Genomic DNA, 19,345 nt, shown 5'->3' on the forward strand with positions numbered 1-19,345 from the left:
AAAAATGGCCACTTGGCTTTGAAGGCTGACTCCTCAGCGCTGTTAGCCTCAGGGCTCAGCAGCCCTTGCTGTTAATCATCCCAAATCTATTTTGCACTGCATTTACCCTGGTGGCTTCTGTGCTGAAGCCTTTTAGAAGCCAGAGCCAGCTGTAACTTTTTTTCCTTCTCACTGCTTTTCCCCCCAAAAGCACACGGGTGCAGCTGCTCAGCTCCAGCACAGGCTGGCAGCAGCATGCGCTGCATTTTGCTCCCTGCTGCTGGGTGGCACTGAGGTAGCAGCAGTGCTGGTGGCCCAGCACGCCCAGCCACCTCCCCAAGTTGCACCCTGCAGTAGCAGCAAATGGGGACCTTACAGTACAGCTGGGTACTCTGCTCCCTTCCCCACTAGAGGCAGGGGCTAGCCCCCTTTTGGGAGTTTAAAAAAATAATAAAAAAAATCATAATAAAGGCAGTGCAGAGTCCCCATTGTGGTAGGGGAGTTGTGTCTCCATCAGTGCTCTCTGTCCTCTGGGGCTGGGTTGGGGCAGGATCTGTCTTGGAGCACTGCCCCCAGGCCTTGGGGACGGCGAGCACTGGCCCCAACTTGGTCCCAGGCCGGTGCCTGCAACTGGACACACAGCTGGTGGCAGCCCAGCTGGGCATTGGACCCACAGCCCAGCATAAACCCTGTAAAAATTGATTTGTAGCCCCAAAAGGCTCCACTTTGAAACCGAGCACTGCCTCCTGTGTGTGTCCCCCACACTGCTGCCCCCCCAGCTGGGGAGGTGATACCATGGGGCTGGGTGCTGACAGGGCCCTGCACCCAACCCCACCCCCAGCACAGCCCTGATGCTGGGGTCCACTGGTCCCCCCCTGTCCCCCCAGACTCAACTGCAGCAGCTGGGGAACAGCTTGGAGAGGGGCTTCAAGGGGCTCCTGGCCCCAGCTGCAGCCCCCAGCCCCAGGAGCACCCATCTGCACCGCCCTTGGCCATCAAAGCCATTCCTTCGTTTCCTCTGCACCGGCTGCTGGGGCTGTGGAGCGGAGCTGCTGGGCTCCAGCCCTGGGGGTCTCCCTCCTGCCCCCACAGCAGGAACAGGCCCAGAACTGCAGGTACAGAGGGCACAAAGGGCCGGGGAGGGCATCCCTCTGCCCCCTGAGAGCTGATGGGGGCCCACGGGGTGCAAAACAGGCGTTAGAAAATATTGCAATTTATTCCTTCTGTCTCTCCTTCCAGAAATACACTTTTTACACCATTTCCAAGCAGCTGTCTTTAAATAAAGGCGAGGGAGGGCAGGCAGGTCACTCGGTGGGCGCCTGGCCCTCCCCGGCCAGCGGCACAGGGGCCAGGGGGGTGGCGGGGGGCTCAGAGGGGGCATCGCGGGCGCGAAAGAGCAGCTCCCCCGTGGGGAGGACCTGCTCTGTTTGCCAGGTGGCGGTGGCGGCCCCGTATTGCTGGTAAAAGTCCGTGTCGGCCTGGAACATGACGAGGGCCTGGGCCGTGTGGATGCGGACGTGCTGCGCCAGGCTGGTGGCGTCCAGGAATTTCTCCCCGCAGGAGTCGCAGGCGTAGAGGATCTGGGTGTTGGGGTCTGCAAGGGCAGAGGGGAGGCCCGGGCTGGGGCGGCGGCAGGGCAGGAGCCGGTCGAACACGCCACCAGGCCCCTGCCCTCCTCACCTGCTTCCTGCACTTGTTTCACCGCTTTGGTGATCTCTGCTTTAAGTGCTTCTGTCTCATCTGCTGTCACAGCGGCCGCCACAGGAACCACTGTGGGGAGACAGGAGGGAGAGACAATGCTGAGGGGGCTGCAAAGAGATGGGGCTGGAGAGGGGAGCAGGACACGGGGCCAGTGGGTTCTGTGCCAACTGTGGTGCTGGGGAACTGTCCCCAACCCCCGGCTCTGACAGTGCCAGAGGTTGCGGCCTCCTCCAACCTCCCTTTTGGGACAGCTCCCAGCCCCCCCCACTCACCCGTGAGCTGCGTGACAGCGGTGGCAGCCAGTGCCTCGGTGGCGAGCGTCACCATGTCATCTGAGGCCACCGTGACAATGTTGACCTCGCCGCCGTCCTCTGGCTCGAGGATCTTCATGCCCGCCTTGCCCTGGTGCACCGTCTTGACGTGGGAGCGCAGGTTGTCCACCCGGTTGAAGCCACGGCCACATTTGTCACACAGGAACGGCTTCTCCCCTGGGGGTGAGATGGGAAGTGAGGGGTGAACGGCGGGGGTGAAAAGCTCGGGGCAGCCCGGGAACTGCAGCGGCACGCACCGGTGTGGATGATGATGTGCTTGGAGAGGTCGCCCACGTTGACGAAGGCCTTGTTGCAGACGGTGCACTTGTGGGGTCGGATGTTGTCGTGGTGGCGGATGTGGTTTGCCAGCTGGCTCGACTGCACGAACCTGTCGGGGACAGGGAGGCCGTGGAGCGGGCACGGGGGCGAGGACCCTGTGATAGCACCACCCCAGCACTGCCATGGGGGGCGGCCCTGGGTGATGTCCCCTTGGCACAAGGAGGGGACTGGCAGGGGCCGCTCACCTCTTGCCGCAGCGCTCGCAGACGTAGGGCTTCTCCCCCGTGTGCTGGCGCACGTGGGCGATGAGGGAGCTGGCCTGGGTGAAAGCCTTCCCGCAGATCAGGCACTGGCACGGCTTCTCTCCTGGGGAGGCAGCAGGAGGGCTCAGCCACGTGGGGATCGAAACTCAACCCCCCTCTCCCCAAGAAAGCCCCGAGCCCCTGGGGAAGCACCCCAGGGCAGCAGAGCCGTGTTCCTACCTGTGTGGATGCGGACGTGCCGCTGCAGCGCCCCGGGGTCAGCAAACTGCCGCTGGCAGTGAACGCAGACGTAGGGCTTCTCCCCGCTGTGGATCCGGAGGTGCCGCTTCAGGTTGCCTGCAAGCAGCCGCATCTCAGGGGGACACCAGTGCCCACCCGTCCCTCTGCACACCCCGCGCAGCAGCCCTTGAGGTCAGGGGTCAAGTGGTAACGCGAGCACCGTGGCGGTGGGCAAAGCCAGAACAAGCACCCCGTGTTTGGGACGATGGACAGACGGCGCTGCTGCAGTTGTACCCACAGCAGTGCTCATGTTGGTCTCCTCCCAACCACCCCTCTGGCTCTGCAAGAGCTTGGGGAGACGGGAGGAAACACCTCCGTACTCCCCCACCTGCTCCTCTCAGGAGCATCCCCATCTGGGACACCAGCCTGGTCCTGCAGATGTTTTTAGCCCAGCTGGGAACAAGGGGGAGATGTTTGGGCAGGGCCGTGGTGCTGCATAGGCTTAAACCCTCCTCTGTCCCCCCAGCAAATCTCCGGCGCTGGGACCTCACCACCTACCAACCCGGTGCTACCTGAAGTGGTGAACTGCTTGCCACACTCCCGACACTTGAGGGGCCCGTCTGCAATGTGAATCTTCAAGTGAGCTTTCAAGTTCCCCACCTGGGGACAAACACAGGGATGCAGAGAGCTCCCCACCATCCCCACCTCCCTCCGGTGGGTACCGAAACCCTGGCCCTTTCCCCCAGCTCACCTGGTTGAATTTCTTGTCGCAGTGGGGACACTTGTGCTCCTTGTCGGTGTCGTGGGTCTCCAGGTGCCGCATTTTGGAGGTGGGGTCGGAGAAGGAGCGCCCGCAGTAGTCGCACTGGTAGGGCTTCTCCCCGCTGTGCACCAGCTGGTGCCGCTTCAGGTTGCCGGAGGTGGTGAAGAGCTTGCCGCAGTCGTCGCAGCGGTACTTGGCCTCCCCCGTGTGCCGCTTCTTGTGCAGGTTCAGCAGGCTGATCAGGCGGTAGCTCTTCCCGCACTCCTCGCAGCCGTAGGGCTTCAGGGGGCTGCGGAGGAGAAGGGACAGACGTGTGCCGAGCTCCTCTCCCTGCCACATCTCCAGCTCTGCCCCCCAGCTGTGCCCTGCTGCGTCCCCCAGGGTGTCCTCAAGCCCCATGAGGTAAAAGGGTGTGGGAGAGCAAGGGCAGAGGTGAGTCTCAGACTCTCTGCCCCCAGCACGCTGACTGATTTTGTGAGATTCTGAGCTTTTGCAGCAAAAGCCAAATTTTGTAGTGAAAATGCTGGAGCCTTCCTGTAGCTGGGACTATCCAGACCCTGCTGACCCTACAGCTGCCGACCCACCCAGATCAATCCGAGAGGCACGGAGCCGCTCACCGACCTCTGGCTCACACCCGTAAGCCCTCAGGCTCCACTGTCATTGCCACGAGCTCCATCTGGCCCAGCCTGGTGGCACCCGCTGGTCCCCAGCGTCCCTTACCTGTGCGTCTTCTCGTGGGCTTTGCAGGCGGCCGGGTCGGAGAAGGCTTTGTTGCACTCCCTGCAGGAGAAGGGCTTCTCACCGGTGTGGATGCGGATGTGCCGCTTGAAGTTGCCGGTGTGGGTGAACTCCTTCCCGCAGTCCTAGAGGCGGAGAGAGACACAGAGGCGTCCAGGAACACCGGTGACACCGAGGGACAGGAGCCCCGCTGGGGCCGCGGCCGCGCTCACCTCGCACTTGTGCGTGACGGAGCCGTAGGCTTTCGACTCGGTCCGGTCGCTGTAAGTGCCCGAGCGCAGCAGCCGGGTTTCCCCTGAGTTCTCCTGCCCGGAGTCGGTGCTCCCCGATTCGTTATCCTCGGCATTTTCTCCATTTTCTAACTTGGGCTGCACTTCCTTGGGGATTTTAGCCTCCTCTTCATCCTCTGCCGCCATCTCCCCCTCTTCTTCCTTCCCTTCCAGCTCCACCTCTGCAGCTGTTTAGAGAACGGGGACACTACGGGTCAGGAGCAGCACCAGACACCAAGCCCACCCATGCTTCTGAACTCAAAGCCCGAGGTTAATGCGATGGGGCTCGCCCTGTGTACTTGGGGACGTCCCGGTAGCTGTGCTGTACAACTCAGGTGCTGTACAACACACCGGGACCTCTGCCTGGAGTCAGTTTGGATTTGCAACCCCAAAATCCTAAAGCTCCTGAGCGAACGGAGCAGCATTTCCCACTCCACCCCAGCTCTGCTCCCTGGCTCTGTGACTCGGAGCAGTGTTTTCGCGGTGAAGGCCACACCAGCAAAACCAGCAAGGCTTCAACCTGGCTTTGCCCTCAGCCCCGTCCTCCTCCCAGGAAGGGAAAGGGAAAACAGCAAAGTCACCAGCACCGCGGTCACCGCAAACGCACCTCCCGTGGCGCCGTGCTGGGGGTCGCTGCCCTTGGCTGCGGGGCTGCTGCCGCCCATCGAGCCCTCCGTGGGCTGCGTGGGGCTGGGGAAGCCGTCGGCAGGGCCTGACTGGGTGGCACCGTCTGCACCTAGGAACAGCAGAGTGTCTCGGGGAGAAAACAGACGCTCGGCTCCACGCAGCAGAGCCTGGCAGCAGGACCGGGTGCCCAAGGGGATTTTTGACGTCACCTCCTGGTTGCTGCCCTTCTGCGGGGACCTCTTTGACATCCAGCTGCTCCGCCTGCTCCTCGGGCTGTGCTGCTGCAGCCTCGGGCGCCTCTTCCTTCCCCTCCTGGGTGGGAGGAACTTGTTTTGGTTTGTCCGAATCACCCCGCGTCACTGCTGCCACCGCTTTGTCCTCGCCGGCTGCCTTTTCAGCCCCTGCAAGGGAAGAGGCATAGCAGCACACCGCACCACCTCCCGCTGCTCATGCAGGGGCTAGAGGCCAGGCAGCTTTCCTGAACTCCGCAGGGAGACAAGGAAGGCATCAAGTCTCCAAAAAAAACCAGCGAGCGGTGCTGCACAGGGGCTCAGAGCCACACACACCACCCGGACACCCTCTGACTGAGGCTCTGTGCATCAGCTGCATCTGGTCACCCAGCTGGGGTGCAGGTCGGGGCTGCAGCCAGTGAGTGTGCAGCTCAGCGGGGGGATTTCGAGCCTCTGCAGCTTGCTGGATGAGGAAAAGCGGATCCCCAGGGAGCTGGGGCTGCAGGAAAGCTACGTACCCATCTCGTTGGGGACCTCCTGGCTCTCCACAGGGCTTTCTGCCAGCACCGTGAGGGACTTGAGCGCGTTGCAGGCACTGACGATCTCCTGCATCTGGAGGAACCCCGCCACGGCCAGCACGTCTTCCACGTTGTCGGGGTTCAGGCTCAGCTTGGCTGTGTACATGAAGTCCAAAACCTGCCCCAGGCCTGCGAGGGACACAGCACGCGCTGGTACCCAGAGATCAGCTCCCACCCACGGCACCGGCTCGGCTGGATGACTTCCAGGAGCCGTGACAGGCTGAAAAGCCCCCCCCCGAGCACCCCAGCCCCTACCTGCCGTGTTGTTGATGTCGAGGTGCACCACATCCTTCTGGTCCACGAAGAGCATCCTGAAATACTCGCTGCAGGCTGCCAGCACGGCTTTGTGGGCCTTGAAGTTGATGCCATTCACCACGAAGGTGCAGTCGCACAGCAAGCCCAGCTGCCGCTGCTGGTTCAGCTGCTCCAGGACTTGCTTGCTGTGCTGGGGGAAATCCATGGCTGCGGGGAGAAGGCAAAGCCAGGGGTGAGACGGGACGAGAGGCAGCACAAAACCCTCAAAAAACCCCTGCCTCAAAGTTTCAGCTCTTTGAGTCTCCTCTCAAGACCCTCCCGGGCCCCCAGCGCTCGGTGGGGCTCCTCTAAGGCTCCCCCAGCCTTGTGCCCCGCTCTGCCTCCATCCGGCAGCGCTCTGGGCGAGCGCAGGATCCCCACGCAGCTCATCCACCTCACCCCGAGCACCCGAATCCACGTCGGGGAAGGGCAGGTCTGGAGCCACGAAGGCAGCCCGGACGCTAACAAAAAACAAGGGGCTCACTGAGAGCCCCCCGGGGAGCCACCCAACCCACGGGCTGGTGACAGCCCGGTGCTGGTGACGAGCCCCAGCGCAGCAGGGGGGTCACACAGGGGCCTCCTGCAGCCCTGCAGGCGGTGGCTTCAGCCCCAGGCATTTCCCTTCAGCGCTGCCGGAGCGCAGGCACGCAGCGAGGCAAGGGAGCCTCCTCCTGTCTGCGACGGGTCGTAGCACGGCACTCCTGAGAGACCTCGTGCCGAAGGATCAGCTGCGCCCAGGGGACCTCCAGGACCTCTGAGTCGCCTCACGGGCAGCAAGGGCCGGGCTGGAGCAGCAGCGCCTCGCTTTGAGGCCTTCAGTGAACCTTTAGAAACTGCAGCAGCTAAAAGAAACCCGTGGGAAGGGGTGCTGGGAGCTGGGAGCTCAAGAAGCTGGAGGCTGGAAGGTGACGGTGCAGGAAAGCACAGAAGAGCACAGGTCTGCTCTCCTCGGAGCCAAAGGCTGCGTCGCAGCCAGGGGAAAAGCCACGGGGACAAACCAGGGTCTGGCAAAACAAGAGGCAAACCAGGAGCTCGTGGAGCGCTCTGAAGCACCAAGCTGCCTTTTGCTTCTGTCACACGAGATCTTATTTAAAGAAAAACTAAAGGAAAGCCTGGCCAGCGAGCTCACAGCAACACCCATCAGGCCCTGGCAGGAGCTTGCAGCTTTTCGGAGGCTCCCAACCACATCCAAGACGCGAAGCTCCCGTTCCACAGAGCTCCTTCGGGACACACCAACAGGTACAGGAGCAGAGGCACCGAGTGCCTGCGGTCCCCCGGAGCCAGACTGCATCCGTGCCCACCTCTGTGCGTTTCCCCATGCCCTCTGTTCCGGCTGGAGCTCCTTAAACTCTTCCCTAAAATCCTCGTGCTCCTTCTCGCGTGAGGTTGAGCGCACGGGTCCCGAACGGGCAGAGCCCTGCTTGCGACACCTTCCCCCACCTCTCCCCAAACACTGGGTGCTCTTCAACCAAGCACCCCCAGACTGCCCAAAATACATCCCTCGAGAGCCAGAGGAGCCAGCACCTGCAGCGAGCTCTGCGCAACCCCCACGTGTACGTGACGACCCCGTAAGGCTCGCAGGGGAATCTCGATGCCCCTGGAAAGGGAGGATTTTCTCAGCAGGACCAACAGCGCTGCAGCATCGCAGGGCTGGGGAAACGACAGCAGTTGGATGCAGCAGAAGGCTATTTTTGGTAAGCTGGAGGAGGCACTTGGCATCCGAACGATGACTTTTACGGCCCCGGGGTTTTGCTCGGTGCTTCCCGGTGCTGAGGTCAGGCTCCACGCAGCCCCCCTGGGAGGAGCGGGGTGAAAAGCTCCACTTCAGACCACAAAACTCACTGCCCCGGAGCAGTCGCAGCAGTTTCGTGCTGCTTTTTGTCCCACCTCACGTTCCAGCACCCGTTGAAGTGCTAAATGACAAGCTTCCTCCCACGAGGCACCAAGGAGCCAGAACCAGGTGCCCTCTGCTCCCACCTCGGCAGCACACGAGCTCTGTTTTCCCCTCCCAACCCAGCTGCTGAGCCTGTCATTACCCGATCGGTCACGGCAAGGCAAAGCTTTGGCACTACAGCACCCACACAAACAGAGCAGGGGCCCTGGGCTCGTCCCCCACGAGCTGTCACTGCCCTGGCGCTGCTTTTGTGGGGAGAAAAGCACAACCCCACGGGGGACAGGCCAGGGAGCAAATGGTGCTCTGACAGCCAGAGCACGAGGGCGCTTGGGGCAGGTGTGAAGCAAAGGTTTTGTGTCTTTTCTCTGCATCAGCTCCACGACCTGCTGCCCAGGTGCCTTCTGTTAAAAAAAAAAGACCCTTGAGCGCAGAGGAATGGTTTAAGCCATCCAGTGAGCACCGCTCGCTGCTCCCTCGCCGTCCCCGTGCCGCACAGCCCCACGCTGGCACCCGAGCTGGTTGCTGAGGGAGGCAGAGGTCAGAGCCAGCTCTCCGGGAGCCGTCTGGGGACTTCCAACAACTCCCGGCCGAGTTTTTGTTGCTGTGACAGGCGCAGGAGCCAGGCCCGGGGAGCACCAGGAGGGGTCAGGCTGTGGGGGGGGCCCAGCAGCCAGCGCCCAGCCGCAGCCCCGGGGCCTTTTGGCTCCGTGCAGGCAGCCGGGGCTGCGCAGGGCCCGGGGCCACTTCTTGTTTTATTTTTTTTCCACATTTTTTCCTCATTTTTCACCATTTTTACCCCTCCCCCCCCCCGGCCTGCCCGGGGCGCTGACACCGCGGGGACCCCCCTGAGGCGTTCTGGGGACCCCGGCCCCGGCCCCCTCCCGCTGCACGGGCCCGGAGCGCTCCCCACGGCCCCCCCCGGCCCCGCTGAGCCCCCCCGAGCCCCCCGTGTCCCCCTCCCGCCGCCCCCTCCCCACCTGCCATGCCGGGGCCGGCCGCGGCCTCACAGCGCCGCCCGTGACACGGCCCAGACAAAGGGCGCCGCCATCTTGGCGCCGGGCGGAAGCGGCGTCGCCCCCTCTCCGCCGGCAGGGACCGCGCATGCGCGGTGGGGAGGAGGCGGGAGGGGCGGGAGAGGGCGGGAGGGGGCAGGGTCACGTGGTGCGCTCGGCGCCCTCGGGCCCGCCGCCATCTTGCGGCCATGAGGGGGCCGCGAAGCCGGGAGGGGGTCGGGGCTGTGCGGCCCCTCCTGAGGGGGGGGCGGGGCCGTTTGTGCCCCCCCAGGGGCTTGTGGCTGGGGGTCCCCCCCTGAGGGGGGCTCGAGGGCGTCCTCCCAGCTGGGTGGGGTCGTGGCCGGGATGCTGTGCCCCGCAGTGCTGGTGGCGGCTGTCCCCAGAGGGGGGCTGTGGGGGTGGGCTCGGTGTCTGGCTGTGGTGACAATAAAGTAATAAAGGCTGTTCCCAATCCGAGTGGTTCTGTGATTTATTAATCGCCTCAGGGGGTGCAGAGGGGTGGGGGTGGCCGCCTGAGGAGCCCCCCATGGGTGTTGCGATGCACCGGGGGGTGCGGGGGCACCCGTCTGCCATGCGTGTGTGTCAGTGGCAGACCGGAGGCCACAAATCCCAAAAGCACAAATAAATAATGTTCCTAATGCCTCACCTGCTTCCCCACAAAGTACGCATTTCATGGCCAGCCTGCCAAAAATGAGCCCGTTATGTGGCCAAACATGAGGGGAGGGTGCTGGTGCTGCGGCTCTGAGCTGCCCCCTCACCCTCCCACCCCGCTCTGAAATCTGCTGCAAACCCTCAGTTTGGGGAGAAAAAGCCTTTTTTCCTTCCCGTGCTGGGTAGGGGCCGCCTGCCAGAGCCTCACCGCTAGATGGCAACGTGTGACCGCGGCGGGTGCTGCCGCAGCACCCAGGGGTGCTGTGTGGGGGCACAGCAGGGGGGTGCCACTGCCTGGCCCCTGTACCCCAGTCCTGAGCCGAACTGCGCCTTCTGCAGGCATTAAAAGCTGTTGTGATGGTGTTTAAACGTCGTTTCTCACAGCAGGCGGTGCGTGGATGAACCCCGCATCACCTCCTGCCTCGCCCGAGTCGCTGATGAGCCAGAAATAAATCAGAACCCAAAGGGCTGCAGGCGGAGAGCCTCGTGCCCGTCCTTCGCGGTGCCATCAGGGGACAAAGCGACCTCGCGGCTCGCCCCGCGTGCCCTGGCAATGCGAGCTGGGCCTGGGCGGCGGCGTGTGGTGGCTATAAACAGCCGCTGGCCCCCGGGCGCTGTGTTTGTACACACGGCCTGGCCTCCTTCCACCCCTGACGCGGTGCCCGGCCTCCCCTCCCGCCCTCGGGGTGGCTCCGGGGCAGCGTTTGGGCCCGCCAAGGAAGGAGCCCCCGGGCTTGGCGGCCGCTCGGCGGCTTGGTGGCCGGGCTGCGAGAGCTGCTGGCCCTGCCGCCGGTGGGCTTGCCGGTGGGCGAGAGGAGGAGAAGGGGGTTTGGTGACCTTCCAGGTGGGCTGGCGGCCCAACAGCTGAGGGAAGGGCTCAGAAATAGAGCCTGGCCGGGAAGAAATGAGTCACCCCGGCTGGAAATAAACAGGGCAGCAGGCACGGAGGGAGCCGGGCTGCTTGGGACAGCTCTGTCTGCATCCAGGTTTTTGTCCAGGAGGAGGAACCGTTGTACCTGCTACCGACATCCCCGTCAGGGCTGAACCCACAGCTGCCCTGGCACTGTAACTCAGCCTCTTTGGGGGAAAAAAAAAATAAAAATAAATATGGCAGAGACAGTAGTTGTCAATAATTTATCACAACCCAGTACAAGCTGTATATACAAAGAGACACTCTGGCGAAGGGTTGGGGCAGGGCTCGCTCCCCGGCCTCACTCCTCACGCCCGTCCCAGGGCGAAACCTCCCCTGGAGGCTCCTTGGTGACTGCTGCAGGACGTCCAGCTCTTCCCGATCCACCCACACCAGCCAAAAATTAACGGTGTCCAGAGCCTGCAGCCTCCCGGGGGGGTGGCAAGCGAAGGATGTGTGCCCCCCATGCGGGTTTCACCCCTCGTGCCTCTAAGGCAGCCCGCGGGGAGCGTTCCCGTCCCCTCCTTGCCAACCCAGCGGAGTCACGGCCAGCTCGGTGGGCTCCCCCGCGCCCACGCAGCTAAATGAACACCGGTGTCACCCAAACGCTACCCACACGTCGCCTACGGGGTTGGGGGGGGGGGAAAAGCCCGTCCCCGGCGCTGTGCCCGGCCGCTCAGATTTTGATCTCAGTCCGGAAGGTTTGCTGGACGTGCTCGGTGTGCTTGGCGGGCTGCCGCCGTGCCCGGATGGTCAGCGTGCCGTCGTCCCCCAGAGAGGAGGACACCGACGTGGGGTCCACGTCCTCGGGCAGCTGGCACTTGTGGGTGAAGGTGTTCATGACGGTGCCGTCCCCGGCCAGCTGTGAGGGGAGAAGGGGAGGATGGAGGCTGCGAGCGGGGCCGGGGACGCTCTGTCCCCTGCCCTTGGGCGAGGCCTGCGGTCACGCCTTGTGTGCGGTGTTAATATTTATCTCCCCGCAGGTGTGGTGGCGAGGTGTGAGTCACCCTGAGGGACAATAGTGCCTTTTTTGGAGCTGCTGGGTGCTCCCGGGGGGGTTGAAATTCGGGGTGTGGGGAGGAACCACCTGGAAAAGGTGCGATCGTGGGGCTGGGCGGCCACCAGCTTGTCCAGCCTCGTGCACCAACTCCTCACGGGTGTGATGTGTGGGGACAAAACGATGAGGAAATGGTGAATTTAATCCCACCAGTGCTAAATTACGGCCAGGACCAGCGGGAGGTTGGGGGAGGGCGTCCCTAAGTCCCCAGGCCAGCGTTGGGGACAGGATTTGGGGTCCGTGGGTGGGTGGGGTGGCGGTGGGGGCGCGCTCACCTTCTCGGCGTGCACCTCGATCTGGTTGTTGGAGGTGGTGACGATGATGTCCTCGGGGGCGAAGTCGCTGACGTCCACCGTGAACTGGTAGGTGTTGCCCAGGGTCTTAATGTTGCCGCTGCTGCCGGGCCGAGCTGGAGGGGAGCACGGGGTCAGCGCCTCCCTGTCCCCCTCCCCAAAAACAGTGCCCAGGGTCCCCTCGCCCCCCTCCGGTGCTGGCTTAGCCCCCCACAACCCTCCCGCTCCCCCCAGATAACTCAGACACGTTTCCCACAGCTCCGGCTTTGATCCCCCAGCCCAAGCCCCCCGACCACCCTCGCCACTTGCCTGGGAAGCCCAGCGGCTCGCCACGGGGCCGGACGAAGCTCCCAAAAAGCTCCATGGGGCGAGCGGGCGACGACGACCGGCTGTGGTGGTGGAAGCTGTGCTCCGACCGGAAAGCAGACGAGGATTTCACGTTCATCCACCTCCCCGAGCGTCCGCAGCGCGGGAGGGGAGCGAAAACGGCCGGCGAAGCCCCCTCCTCGGCCTCGCGGCGAAGACGAACGGGGCCGGCTATTTCGGGGGCGGCCGCCGAGCTTATAAAGCCCCGTTAGGCTCTCGGCCGCCTTCCAGACCTCTTGTAAAACCGGCTAAATTTAGGTCCTGCTACATCACTCTGGACACCGTGGAAATTTTTTCCTCTCTCCCCCCCCCTCCCCTTCTCCCCGTCGCCGGCTCCGCTCCTCCCCGTCCCAAATCCGATGCCATTGCTGGCGTTCCTGCAGGCCCGGATAACGCGGGCTCCCAAAAACAGGAGGATGGGGAGGTGGCACCGGGGTATGTGGGGGGGAACGATGCCCCAAAAGTATGGGGGGGGGGTTAGGGGAAAAATCCCCAGGGCGCCTTCCAGCGCGGCCGCGCCAGCCACGTGGAGTTTGTAGTAATAATAATAATAAAAAGTTATTAAAAGTGTCCTTGCGGGGACACGGGACTGGAGCGCGGCCAAGCTGGCGGCTGTGGCAGCACCCTGAGGGTGTTGGGGGGGGGGAATTCCCTGGGAGGGGGTCTCTGCCTTCCCCCCAAAACGTGGCCACATCCCGGGAAGCTTCCCCCCCACCCTAGGATGAGTGAGGCCGTATTTTGGGGCAGAAAAACAGGAGCTGGTGAGCAGCTCTGCGAGCAGACCATGTAAGGCTTTATTCCCCGTGCTGACCCGCCGGGCAGCGCTGCCAAGAAATGCGGGGGGGTGGGGGGTGGGGGGGGGCTGTAACGTGAGCACCCCCCCCGTGCTGAGTAATTTCGGCGGGCGCCTGAGTCACCCTTGGCTCTTCCCTTGCACGGAGATGCTTCGAGGCCAAAGCATCGCCGAGGGCTGGGGGGCTGCAGCCTTCCCCAAAGCCCCCCCGGGCTGGGTTGGATTTGCCCCCCCCCGGGGCGTATTCGGAGGCTGAAACCCTCCCCGCTCCGCTCCGGCTGGCTCCAGCCCGCGCGGGTCCATCCACCTCGTCAAGGTCGTTTTTAATGAGCTTGTTTGCAAACTCATTTCCACCACGGCACAGGCAGAGCCCGCAGCACCGGCCGGGGCAGCCCCCGGTCCCCAAAACGTCCCCAGGATGGAGCCCCCCAGCCCCGAGGTGCCCCCGGGGGGGCTGCAGGAGGAGCAGAGGGTGCTGGTGTCGGCGCACAGCTGGCGGCCCTGCCCCAAAACCCGCAGGAGGCTCCGAGGTGAGACCCTCACCCCTCATTTTGGCCACCTTGGGGTGGTTTTATTTGGGGGTGGGGGGGCTGTAGCACCCCTTTGGACCCCCCCCCTCGCCCCGCAGGGTGCCTGGAGCTGGTGAAGCGTCAGCTCTTCCGCGTGGGCGAGGACTGGTATTTCCTCTTCGTGCTGGGGGTCCTCATGGCCCTCATCAGCTTCATGATGGACCTCATCGTCTTCAGGCTCTACGAGGGTAACGAGGGGCTCGAGCCCCAAAACCGGGCAGTGGGATGGGGAGGGAGGCATAAGGGGGGGGTGTCTCCGGGGACAGCCCCCCTCCCGGCATTTCTTCTGCAGCCCACCGGTGGCTCTACCAAGAGGTCGGGGATTATTTGGTGCTCAAGTACCTCTCGTGGACCATCTACCCCGTGGCCATGGCCGCCTTCTCCACCGGCTTCTCCCAGAGCATCACGCCGCATTCGGGAGGTGAGCGGGCACCCCCCGGCCTCCCCACACCGCCCCCATTGTGGGGAACCCCCAAAACTTGGAGCCCCCCCCCCCCAAACTTGGAGTTCCCCAGCTTTGGAACCCCCCAAATTTGGAGGGCCTCACCAGGAGAGGCCTCACCAATTTGGAGCTCCCCAGCCTTGAAGATACCCCCCCAATAAATTTGGAGCTCCCCAATCTTGGAACCCCTAAAATTTGGAGCTTCCAAAAGTTGGACCTCACCCAAATTTGGAGCCCCCACAACCCGAACTGAGCTGGTGCCACCTTCTCCCCCACCAAGGCTCCGGCATCCCCGAGCTCAAGACCATCCTGACGGGCGTGGTGCTGGAGGAGTACCTGGCCATCAAAAATTTCGGGGCCAAGGTGGTGGGGCTGACCTGCACCCTGGCTTGCGGCAGCACCATTTTCCTCGGCAAAGTGGTGAGCAGGGAATTCCCGCTGGGAATTTCGCCGGGGGCTCAGCCCCACGGCCGCTCAGCACCACGGCCCCTCCGCGTCCCCAGGGTCCCTTCGTGCACCTCTCCGCCATGGCCGCGGCGTACCTGGGGAAGATGCGGACATCGGTCACGAGGGAATATGAGGTGGGAGAGCTGCTGGGATGTTTGTTTTTTTTTTTTAACCCATTTTCCTTCAAAAAACAAGGGATTTTGGTTAACACCCCCCCCCCCTCCTCAGGACAAATTCAAGCAGAACGAGATGCTGGTGGCAGCGCAAGCCGTCGGCGTGGCCACAGTTTTCGGGGCGCCCATCAGTGGTGAGGGACCCTCCCCAATCCTTCCCGAAGCTGAGGACCCCCCGGAGCCCCCCCCTGAGCGGGTCCCCCCCCGTTTTTCCAGGGGTGCTGTTCAGCATCGAGGTGATGTCGTCGCACTTTGCCGTGCGGGATTACTGGCGTGGCTTTTTCGCCGCTACCTGCGGCGCCTTCATGTTCCGCCTCCTCGCCGTCTTCAACAGCGAGCAAGGCAAGGCCGGGCAGGATGCGGCCCCCCCAGCACCTCCCGGCCCCCCCTCAAAACCCCTCCCGCCTCCCCAGAGACCATCGCGGCGATTTTTAAGAGCGACCTCAAGATTGATTTCCCCTTCGACCTGCCGGAGACTTTTTTCTTCATGATTTTGGGGTAAGGGGGGACCTGCTGGGGACGGGGTCCTGTGCACACCCTGCCCATACCTGCATCTGCCCTGCCCGTGCCCTGCCTGTGTTCTACCTGTATTTTTTTCATACCCTGCCCATACCCTGCCCGTACCCTGCCTGCACGCTGCCTGCACGCTGCCTGCACGCTGCCCTCTCCTCCCCAGGGCCATCTGTGGAGCCATCGCCTGCGCCTACCTCTTCTGCCAGCGCTGGCTGCTGGCGGCCGTCAGGGAGAACCGGCTGACGGGCAGGCTGCTGGCTACCGAGTCCGTCCTGGGCGTCCGTGTGTCTGTCCCACGTGTCCCCAACCCCCCCGCGTGTCCGTGTGTCCCACCCCACACACACCGTGTCCGTGTGTCCCCCCCAGTACCTCCCTGTGCCCTCTCCGTGCGCCCCACACCCCCAGACGTCACCGTGCCGCGTCCTCGCCTCCCACCCCCTGTGCCCAAACACCCCCCCACCCGTCCAAGCGTCCCCCTAGCGTGTCCGTGTGTCCCACCCCCCACGTCCACACACCTCCCCCATCCCGTGTCCGTGTGTCCGTCTGTCCCAGCGCCCCCTCTCCCCCCCCCAGCAAGCCCCTGTACTCGGCGCTGGTGGTGCTGCTGCTGGCCTCCATCACCTTCCCTCCGGGCCTGGGGCAGCTGATGGCCTCCAGGGTGAGCAGGGGCTGGGGGGGCTCCCCCCGCCACCCCCCACCCGACCCCCTGCTCATGCTGTCTGTCCATCCAGCTGTCCATGAAGGAGCACCTCATCTCGCTCTTCGACAACCGCACCTGGGGGGTGCTGGCCCAAAACGCCTCGGTGCCCCCCGCGGTGCCCGGGGACCCGCGGCGCCTGTGGCAGGAGTGGAGCCACCCCTCTGCCACCATCTTCGGCACCTTGGCCTTCTTCCTGCTGATGAAGGTAGCCCCGGCCCCCCTCGTGCCCCCCCCCAGCACCACCAGATGCTGTCCCCATGGGGACGAGCCCCCCGCCCCTGTGCTGTGCCCCCCCCCCAGTTCTGGATGCTGACCCTGGCCACCACCCTGCCCCTGCCCGCCGGGTACTTCATGCCCATCTTCATCTACGGTGAGCCTGGGGGGGGGGCACCCAGCCCCGGGGTGCATCTGGTCCGGGGGGGGGGCACAGGGGGTGCATGGAGCCCTGGGGAGAGGTACGGGGGGTGCACCCAGCCCCGGGGTGCATCTGGTTTTGGGGAGGGTGCAGTGTCTTTGGGGGGGTAAGGGGGGTGCATGTGGCCCTGGGGGGGGGTTCACAAGTTGTGTGCAGCCCTGGGGGTGGGATTTCCATCCTGGGGGGACATGGGGAAGGGGAGGCTGTGTCATTTTGGGGTGGGGGCATGGGGGGGGTATCCATGCTGGGAAGGGTGGGTACCTGCAGCCCCTTTGGGGGGGGTGATACCCAGCCTTGGGGGGGTACATCTGGCCCTACTGGGGGCACAGCCTGGGGGAGGGGGGCGCATCCATCCATCCACCCATCCATCCATCCATCCATCCATCCATCCCCTGGGGGTCCTCGGGGGCTTCTTCCCCCCCTCGCACCCCCCCAACCCCACAGGAGCCGCCATCGGGCGCCTGATCGGGGAGGCCGTGGCCTTGCTCTTCCCCCACGGCCTCCGCGTGGAGGCCACCACGCACCCCATCGTCCCCGGGGGCTACGCGCTGGCCGGTAAGTCGGTGACACTGGGGACAGGGGACGGTGACAGCGACGTCCCCAACCCTACACCAATGCCACCCCCCCGGGGGGGCCGTGCCGTAGGAGCCGCCGCCTTTTCGGGGGCCGTCACCCACTCCATCTCCACGGCCCTGCTGGTGTGCGAGGCCACCGGGCACCTGGCCCACGTCCTGCCCGTGGTCCTGGCCGTGCTGGTGGCCAACGCCATCTCCCAGAAGTGCCAGCCCTCCTTCTACGACGGCACCATCATCGTCAAGAAGCTGCCCTACCTGCCCCGCATCCGCAGCCGGCACATGGCGTGAGGCCCGGCCCCAGCTCCCCGCGGGGGCTGTTTTGGGGGGAAATCCCTGAAAAGTGGGGAAAATCGGGTTTTTGTCCCCGTTCTCCAGCTCCTACCGGGTGGTGGTGGAGGAGTTCATGGATCGGCGCGTCGTGGCCGTGGCCAAGGGTGACGGCTTTGAGGAGGTGCTGGCAGCCCTCAGCGCCACCACCGATGGGGAATTCGCCGTGGTGGAGAGCGCAGGTAGGGTGCGGGCACCCCGGGGGCGTGGTGGCCATGGGGACACCTCACCCGGTGGCCGTGGGGACACCTCACCTGGCTCGTGTCCCCCCCCAGGGTCACCCACGCTGGTGGGCACCGTCAGCCGAGCCCGGCTGGTCGCCTTCCTGCAGAGCCACGAGCACCCACGGGCACCCCCAGGGCCGCTGCAGGAGAAGGTGAACCCGAGGCACCCGCCGCACCCAAAGGAGAGGTTTTTCCACCCAAAAAAGTTAACACATCACCTTCTGCCCCCCCCCTGCAGCCAGCCTCCGTGGGGACAGTTGGGGACGACTGCGCCATCGAGCCCGTCATGCTGCAGCTCTCGCCCTGGACCTCGCTGCACCAGGTTTGGGGTGGGGGGAAGGCGACACCAAGCCCCCCCCTTCCCCAAATTTCGGCTTTGTCCCCATGTGTCCCCCCCCACCCCGCAGGCTCACCACCTCTTTGAGCTGCTGAAGCTGCAGCACATCTTCGTCACCCGCTACGGGCAGCTGGTGGGGGCTGTCACACGCGCTGAGGTGGGACACGGGGGGGGACACTGGGTGGGGGGGGGGACACCTGGGGGTGGGGGGACACAGGGGGACAGCGCCCATCCCACCGCCTCCTTCCTCCTGCAGCTGCGGAGAGCGATCGAGGAGCTCGCCAACCCCAAGTGACCGCCGTTCCCGCTGCTCCGCTTTAGCCATTAAATGTTTTTTTGGGGCCATTTGGTTAATTTTGGCACGGTGACAGAGGGGGCCACCCCAAAACACACCCCCCCTCCCCCTTTCCCCCCAGCATGGAGGGAGCAGCTCGGACCTGGGCGTGAGGGCGCAGTGCATCCAACCCCCTTTGATGCCAAACCTTTGGTTTTGGGGTCACTGGAGCCCTGTGGGATTTGGGGACAGCAGGGTGGGCTGTCCCAGCCTTGTGCCCATGCTGCCCCCTGTCCCTGCCTGCCTCAGTTTCCCCTTTGCTGGGAGCGGGGGATGTGTGGGGCCGGCTCTCCAGCAGAGTGTGCTCGTGCGTTATGGACACGTGGGCACAAACCCCATAAACCCAAACCCATAAATGCACAAACCCAAACCCATAAACCCGAACCCAGAGGTGCACAAACACCCGTGACACCTCCTCCTCCTCCTCCTCCCCCCCCCCACCTGCGGCTGCCGGGCTTTCGGGGGTGCACGCGCCATTTGGGGGGTGCAATTAGCATCGCCTCATTAAGCTGCTGCAGTGCTAATTAGAGCCTGGGCTTTCCACAATCACTGCAGCTGTTTGTAGGGCTTGGGTTGGGTGGGGGCTGCGGACCAGCCAGCGGGGTTTGTGTGTGTGGGGGGGTGTCTCCCCACAGCCAGGGTTATCCAAGTACTCAAAACCCCCCAAATCAGCCCAAAATCATGCTCCAATCTCAGCAATGGGGTCATTCCCCCCCCCTCCCCCAGGACCATCCCCCTGTAACGGGGCCACCAGCTTGGCTGTAGTCCCCCCCCCCCAAATCTCTGCAGAGCCCCATAATTATCAGCAGCCTTATTTGCATAATTAGCCTTAATTATTGCAATTAAACGTGGCGGGGGTTGTGCAACCCCCAGCTGCTGTCCTGGGCCCTGGGGGCTCCCCCAAACCCCCCCCCCCCAAGCCCTTTGCCCCAGCGCAGGCGGTGCCGTGGGCTCCCCAAAGTGGGGTGCAGCGTTTCGGGGAGGGGAAGGCGCAGCGAGACGCTAACGAAGGCGGCACAATTAATCCCGGGCAAGCCCGAACCCAGCCGGAGGAGAGGTGA

At 64.2% G+C, this 19,345-nt stretch overlaps 3 protein-coding genes and 1 long non-coding RNA gene across 8 annotated transcripts; 1 reads left to right on the plus strand and 3 right to left on the minus strand.

Annotated features, from left to right (window-relative positions):
- Nucleotides 1-853: 853 nt before the first annotated feature.
- ZBTB17 (zinc finger and BTB domain containing 17) lies at nucleotides 854-9,276 on the minus strand. 3 transcript variants are annotated; one of them, XM_068658349.1, is made up of 15 exons: nucleotides 9,123-9,276; nucleotides 6,213-6,419; nucleotides 5,898-6,086; nucleotides 5,359-5,550; nucleotides 5,130-5,252; nucleotides 4,466-4,710; nucleotides 4,236-4,378; nucleotides 3,504-3,804; nucleotides 3,325-3,412; nucleotides 2,753-2,869; nucleotides 2,516-2,636; nucleotides 2,249-2,379; nucleotides 1,953-2,168; nucleotides 1,660-1,749; nucleotides 854-1,599 (listed from the first exon to the last, which is right to left on the minus strand). In XM_068658349.1, the coding sequence occupies exons 1-15, from the start codon at nucleotides 9,127-9,129 to the stop codon at nucleotides 869-871; spliced, it is 2,901 nt and encodes a 966-aa protein (XP_068514450.1). In that variant the 5' UTR covers nucleotides 9,130-9,276; the 3' UTR covers nucleotides 854-868. The 3 variants fall into 3 exon arrangements, with proteins under 3 accessions (XP_068514450.1, XP_068514449.1, XP_068514451.1); XM_068658348.1 differs by having other exon boundaries at nucleotides 5,130-5,258; nucleotides 9,123-9,275; XM_068658350.1 differs by having other exon boundaries at nucleotides 1,176-1,573; nucleotides 5,130-5,258; nucleotides 9,123-9,275.
- Nucleotides 7,615-9,109, minus strand: LOC137843289 (uncharacterized). The gene is made up of 2 exons (XR_011089441.1): nucleotides 8,139-9,109; nucleotides 7,615-8,046 (listed from the first exon to the last, which is right to left on the minus strand). It is a non-coding gene; the product is annotated as an uncharacterized lncRNA (long non-coding RNA).
- A 1,652-nt stretch (nucleotides 9,277-10,928) lies between the features above and the next one.
- On the minus strand, nucleotides 10,929-12,636 carry HSPB7 (heat shock protein family B (small) member 7). Its single transcript, XM_068658364.1, has 3 exons — nucleotides 12,379-12,636; nucleotides 12,052-12,185; nucleotides 10,929-11,581 (listed from the first exon to the last, which is right to left on the minus strand). Exons 1-3 carry the CDS (start codon nucleotides 12,512-12,514, stop codon nucleotides 11,396-11,398), a joined length of 456 nt encoding a protein of 151 aa, XP_068514465.1. The 5' UTR covers nucleotides 12,515-12,636; the 3' UTR covers nucleotides 10,929-11,395.
- Nucleotides 12,637-12,784: 148 nt separating this feature from the next.
- Nucleotides 12,785-18,295, plus strand: LOC137843282 (chloride channel protein ClC-Kb-like). 3 transcript variants are annotated; one of them, XM_068658356.1, is made up of 20 exons: nucleotides 12,785-12,870; nucleotides 13,593-13,758; nucleotides 13,857-13,985; nucleotides 14,090-14,218; nucleotides 14,520-14,659; nucleotides 14,743-14,820; nucleotides 14,915-14,993; nucleotides 15,076-15,201; nucleotides 15,273-15,357; nucleotides 15,536-15,637; nucleotides 15,946-16,030; nucleotides 16,104-16,277; nucleotides 16,373-16,442; nucleotides 16,932-17,042; nucleotides 17,133-17,346; nucleotides 17,438-17,571; nucleotides 17,665-17,765; nucleotides 17,852-17,935; nucleotides 18,021-18,107; nucleotides 18,207-18,295. In XM_068658356.1, the coding sequence occupies exons 2-20, from the start codon at nucleotides 13,647-13,649 to the stop codon at nucleotides 18,243-18,245; spliced, it is 2,079 nt and encodes a 692-aa protein (XP_068514457.1). In that variant the 5' UTR covers nucleotides 12,785-12,870; nucleotides 13,593-13,646; the 3' UTR covers nucleotides 18,246-18,295. The 3 variants fall into 3 exon arrangements, with proteins under 3 accessions (XP_068514457.1, XP_068514458.1, XP_068514456.1); XM_068658355.1 differs by lacking the exon at nucleotides 12,785-12,870 and having other exon boundaries at nucleotides 13,372-13,758; XM_068658357.1 differs by lacking the exons at nucleotides 12,785-12,870; nucleotides 15,536-15,637 and having other exon boundaries at nucleotides 13,371-13,758.
- The last annotated feature ends 1,050 nt before the right edge of the window (nucleotides 18,296-19,345 follow it).

This window comes from Anas acuta, chromosome 22 (genome assembly GCF_963932015.1).
Source record: "Anas acuta chromosome 22, bAnaAcu1.1, whole genome shotgun sequence".
Taxonomy (NCBI): domain Eukaryota; kingdom Metazoa; phylum Chordata; class Aves; order Anseriformes; family Anatidae; genus Anas; species Anas acuta.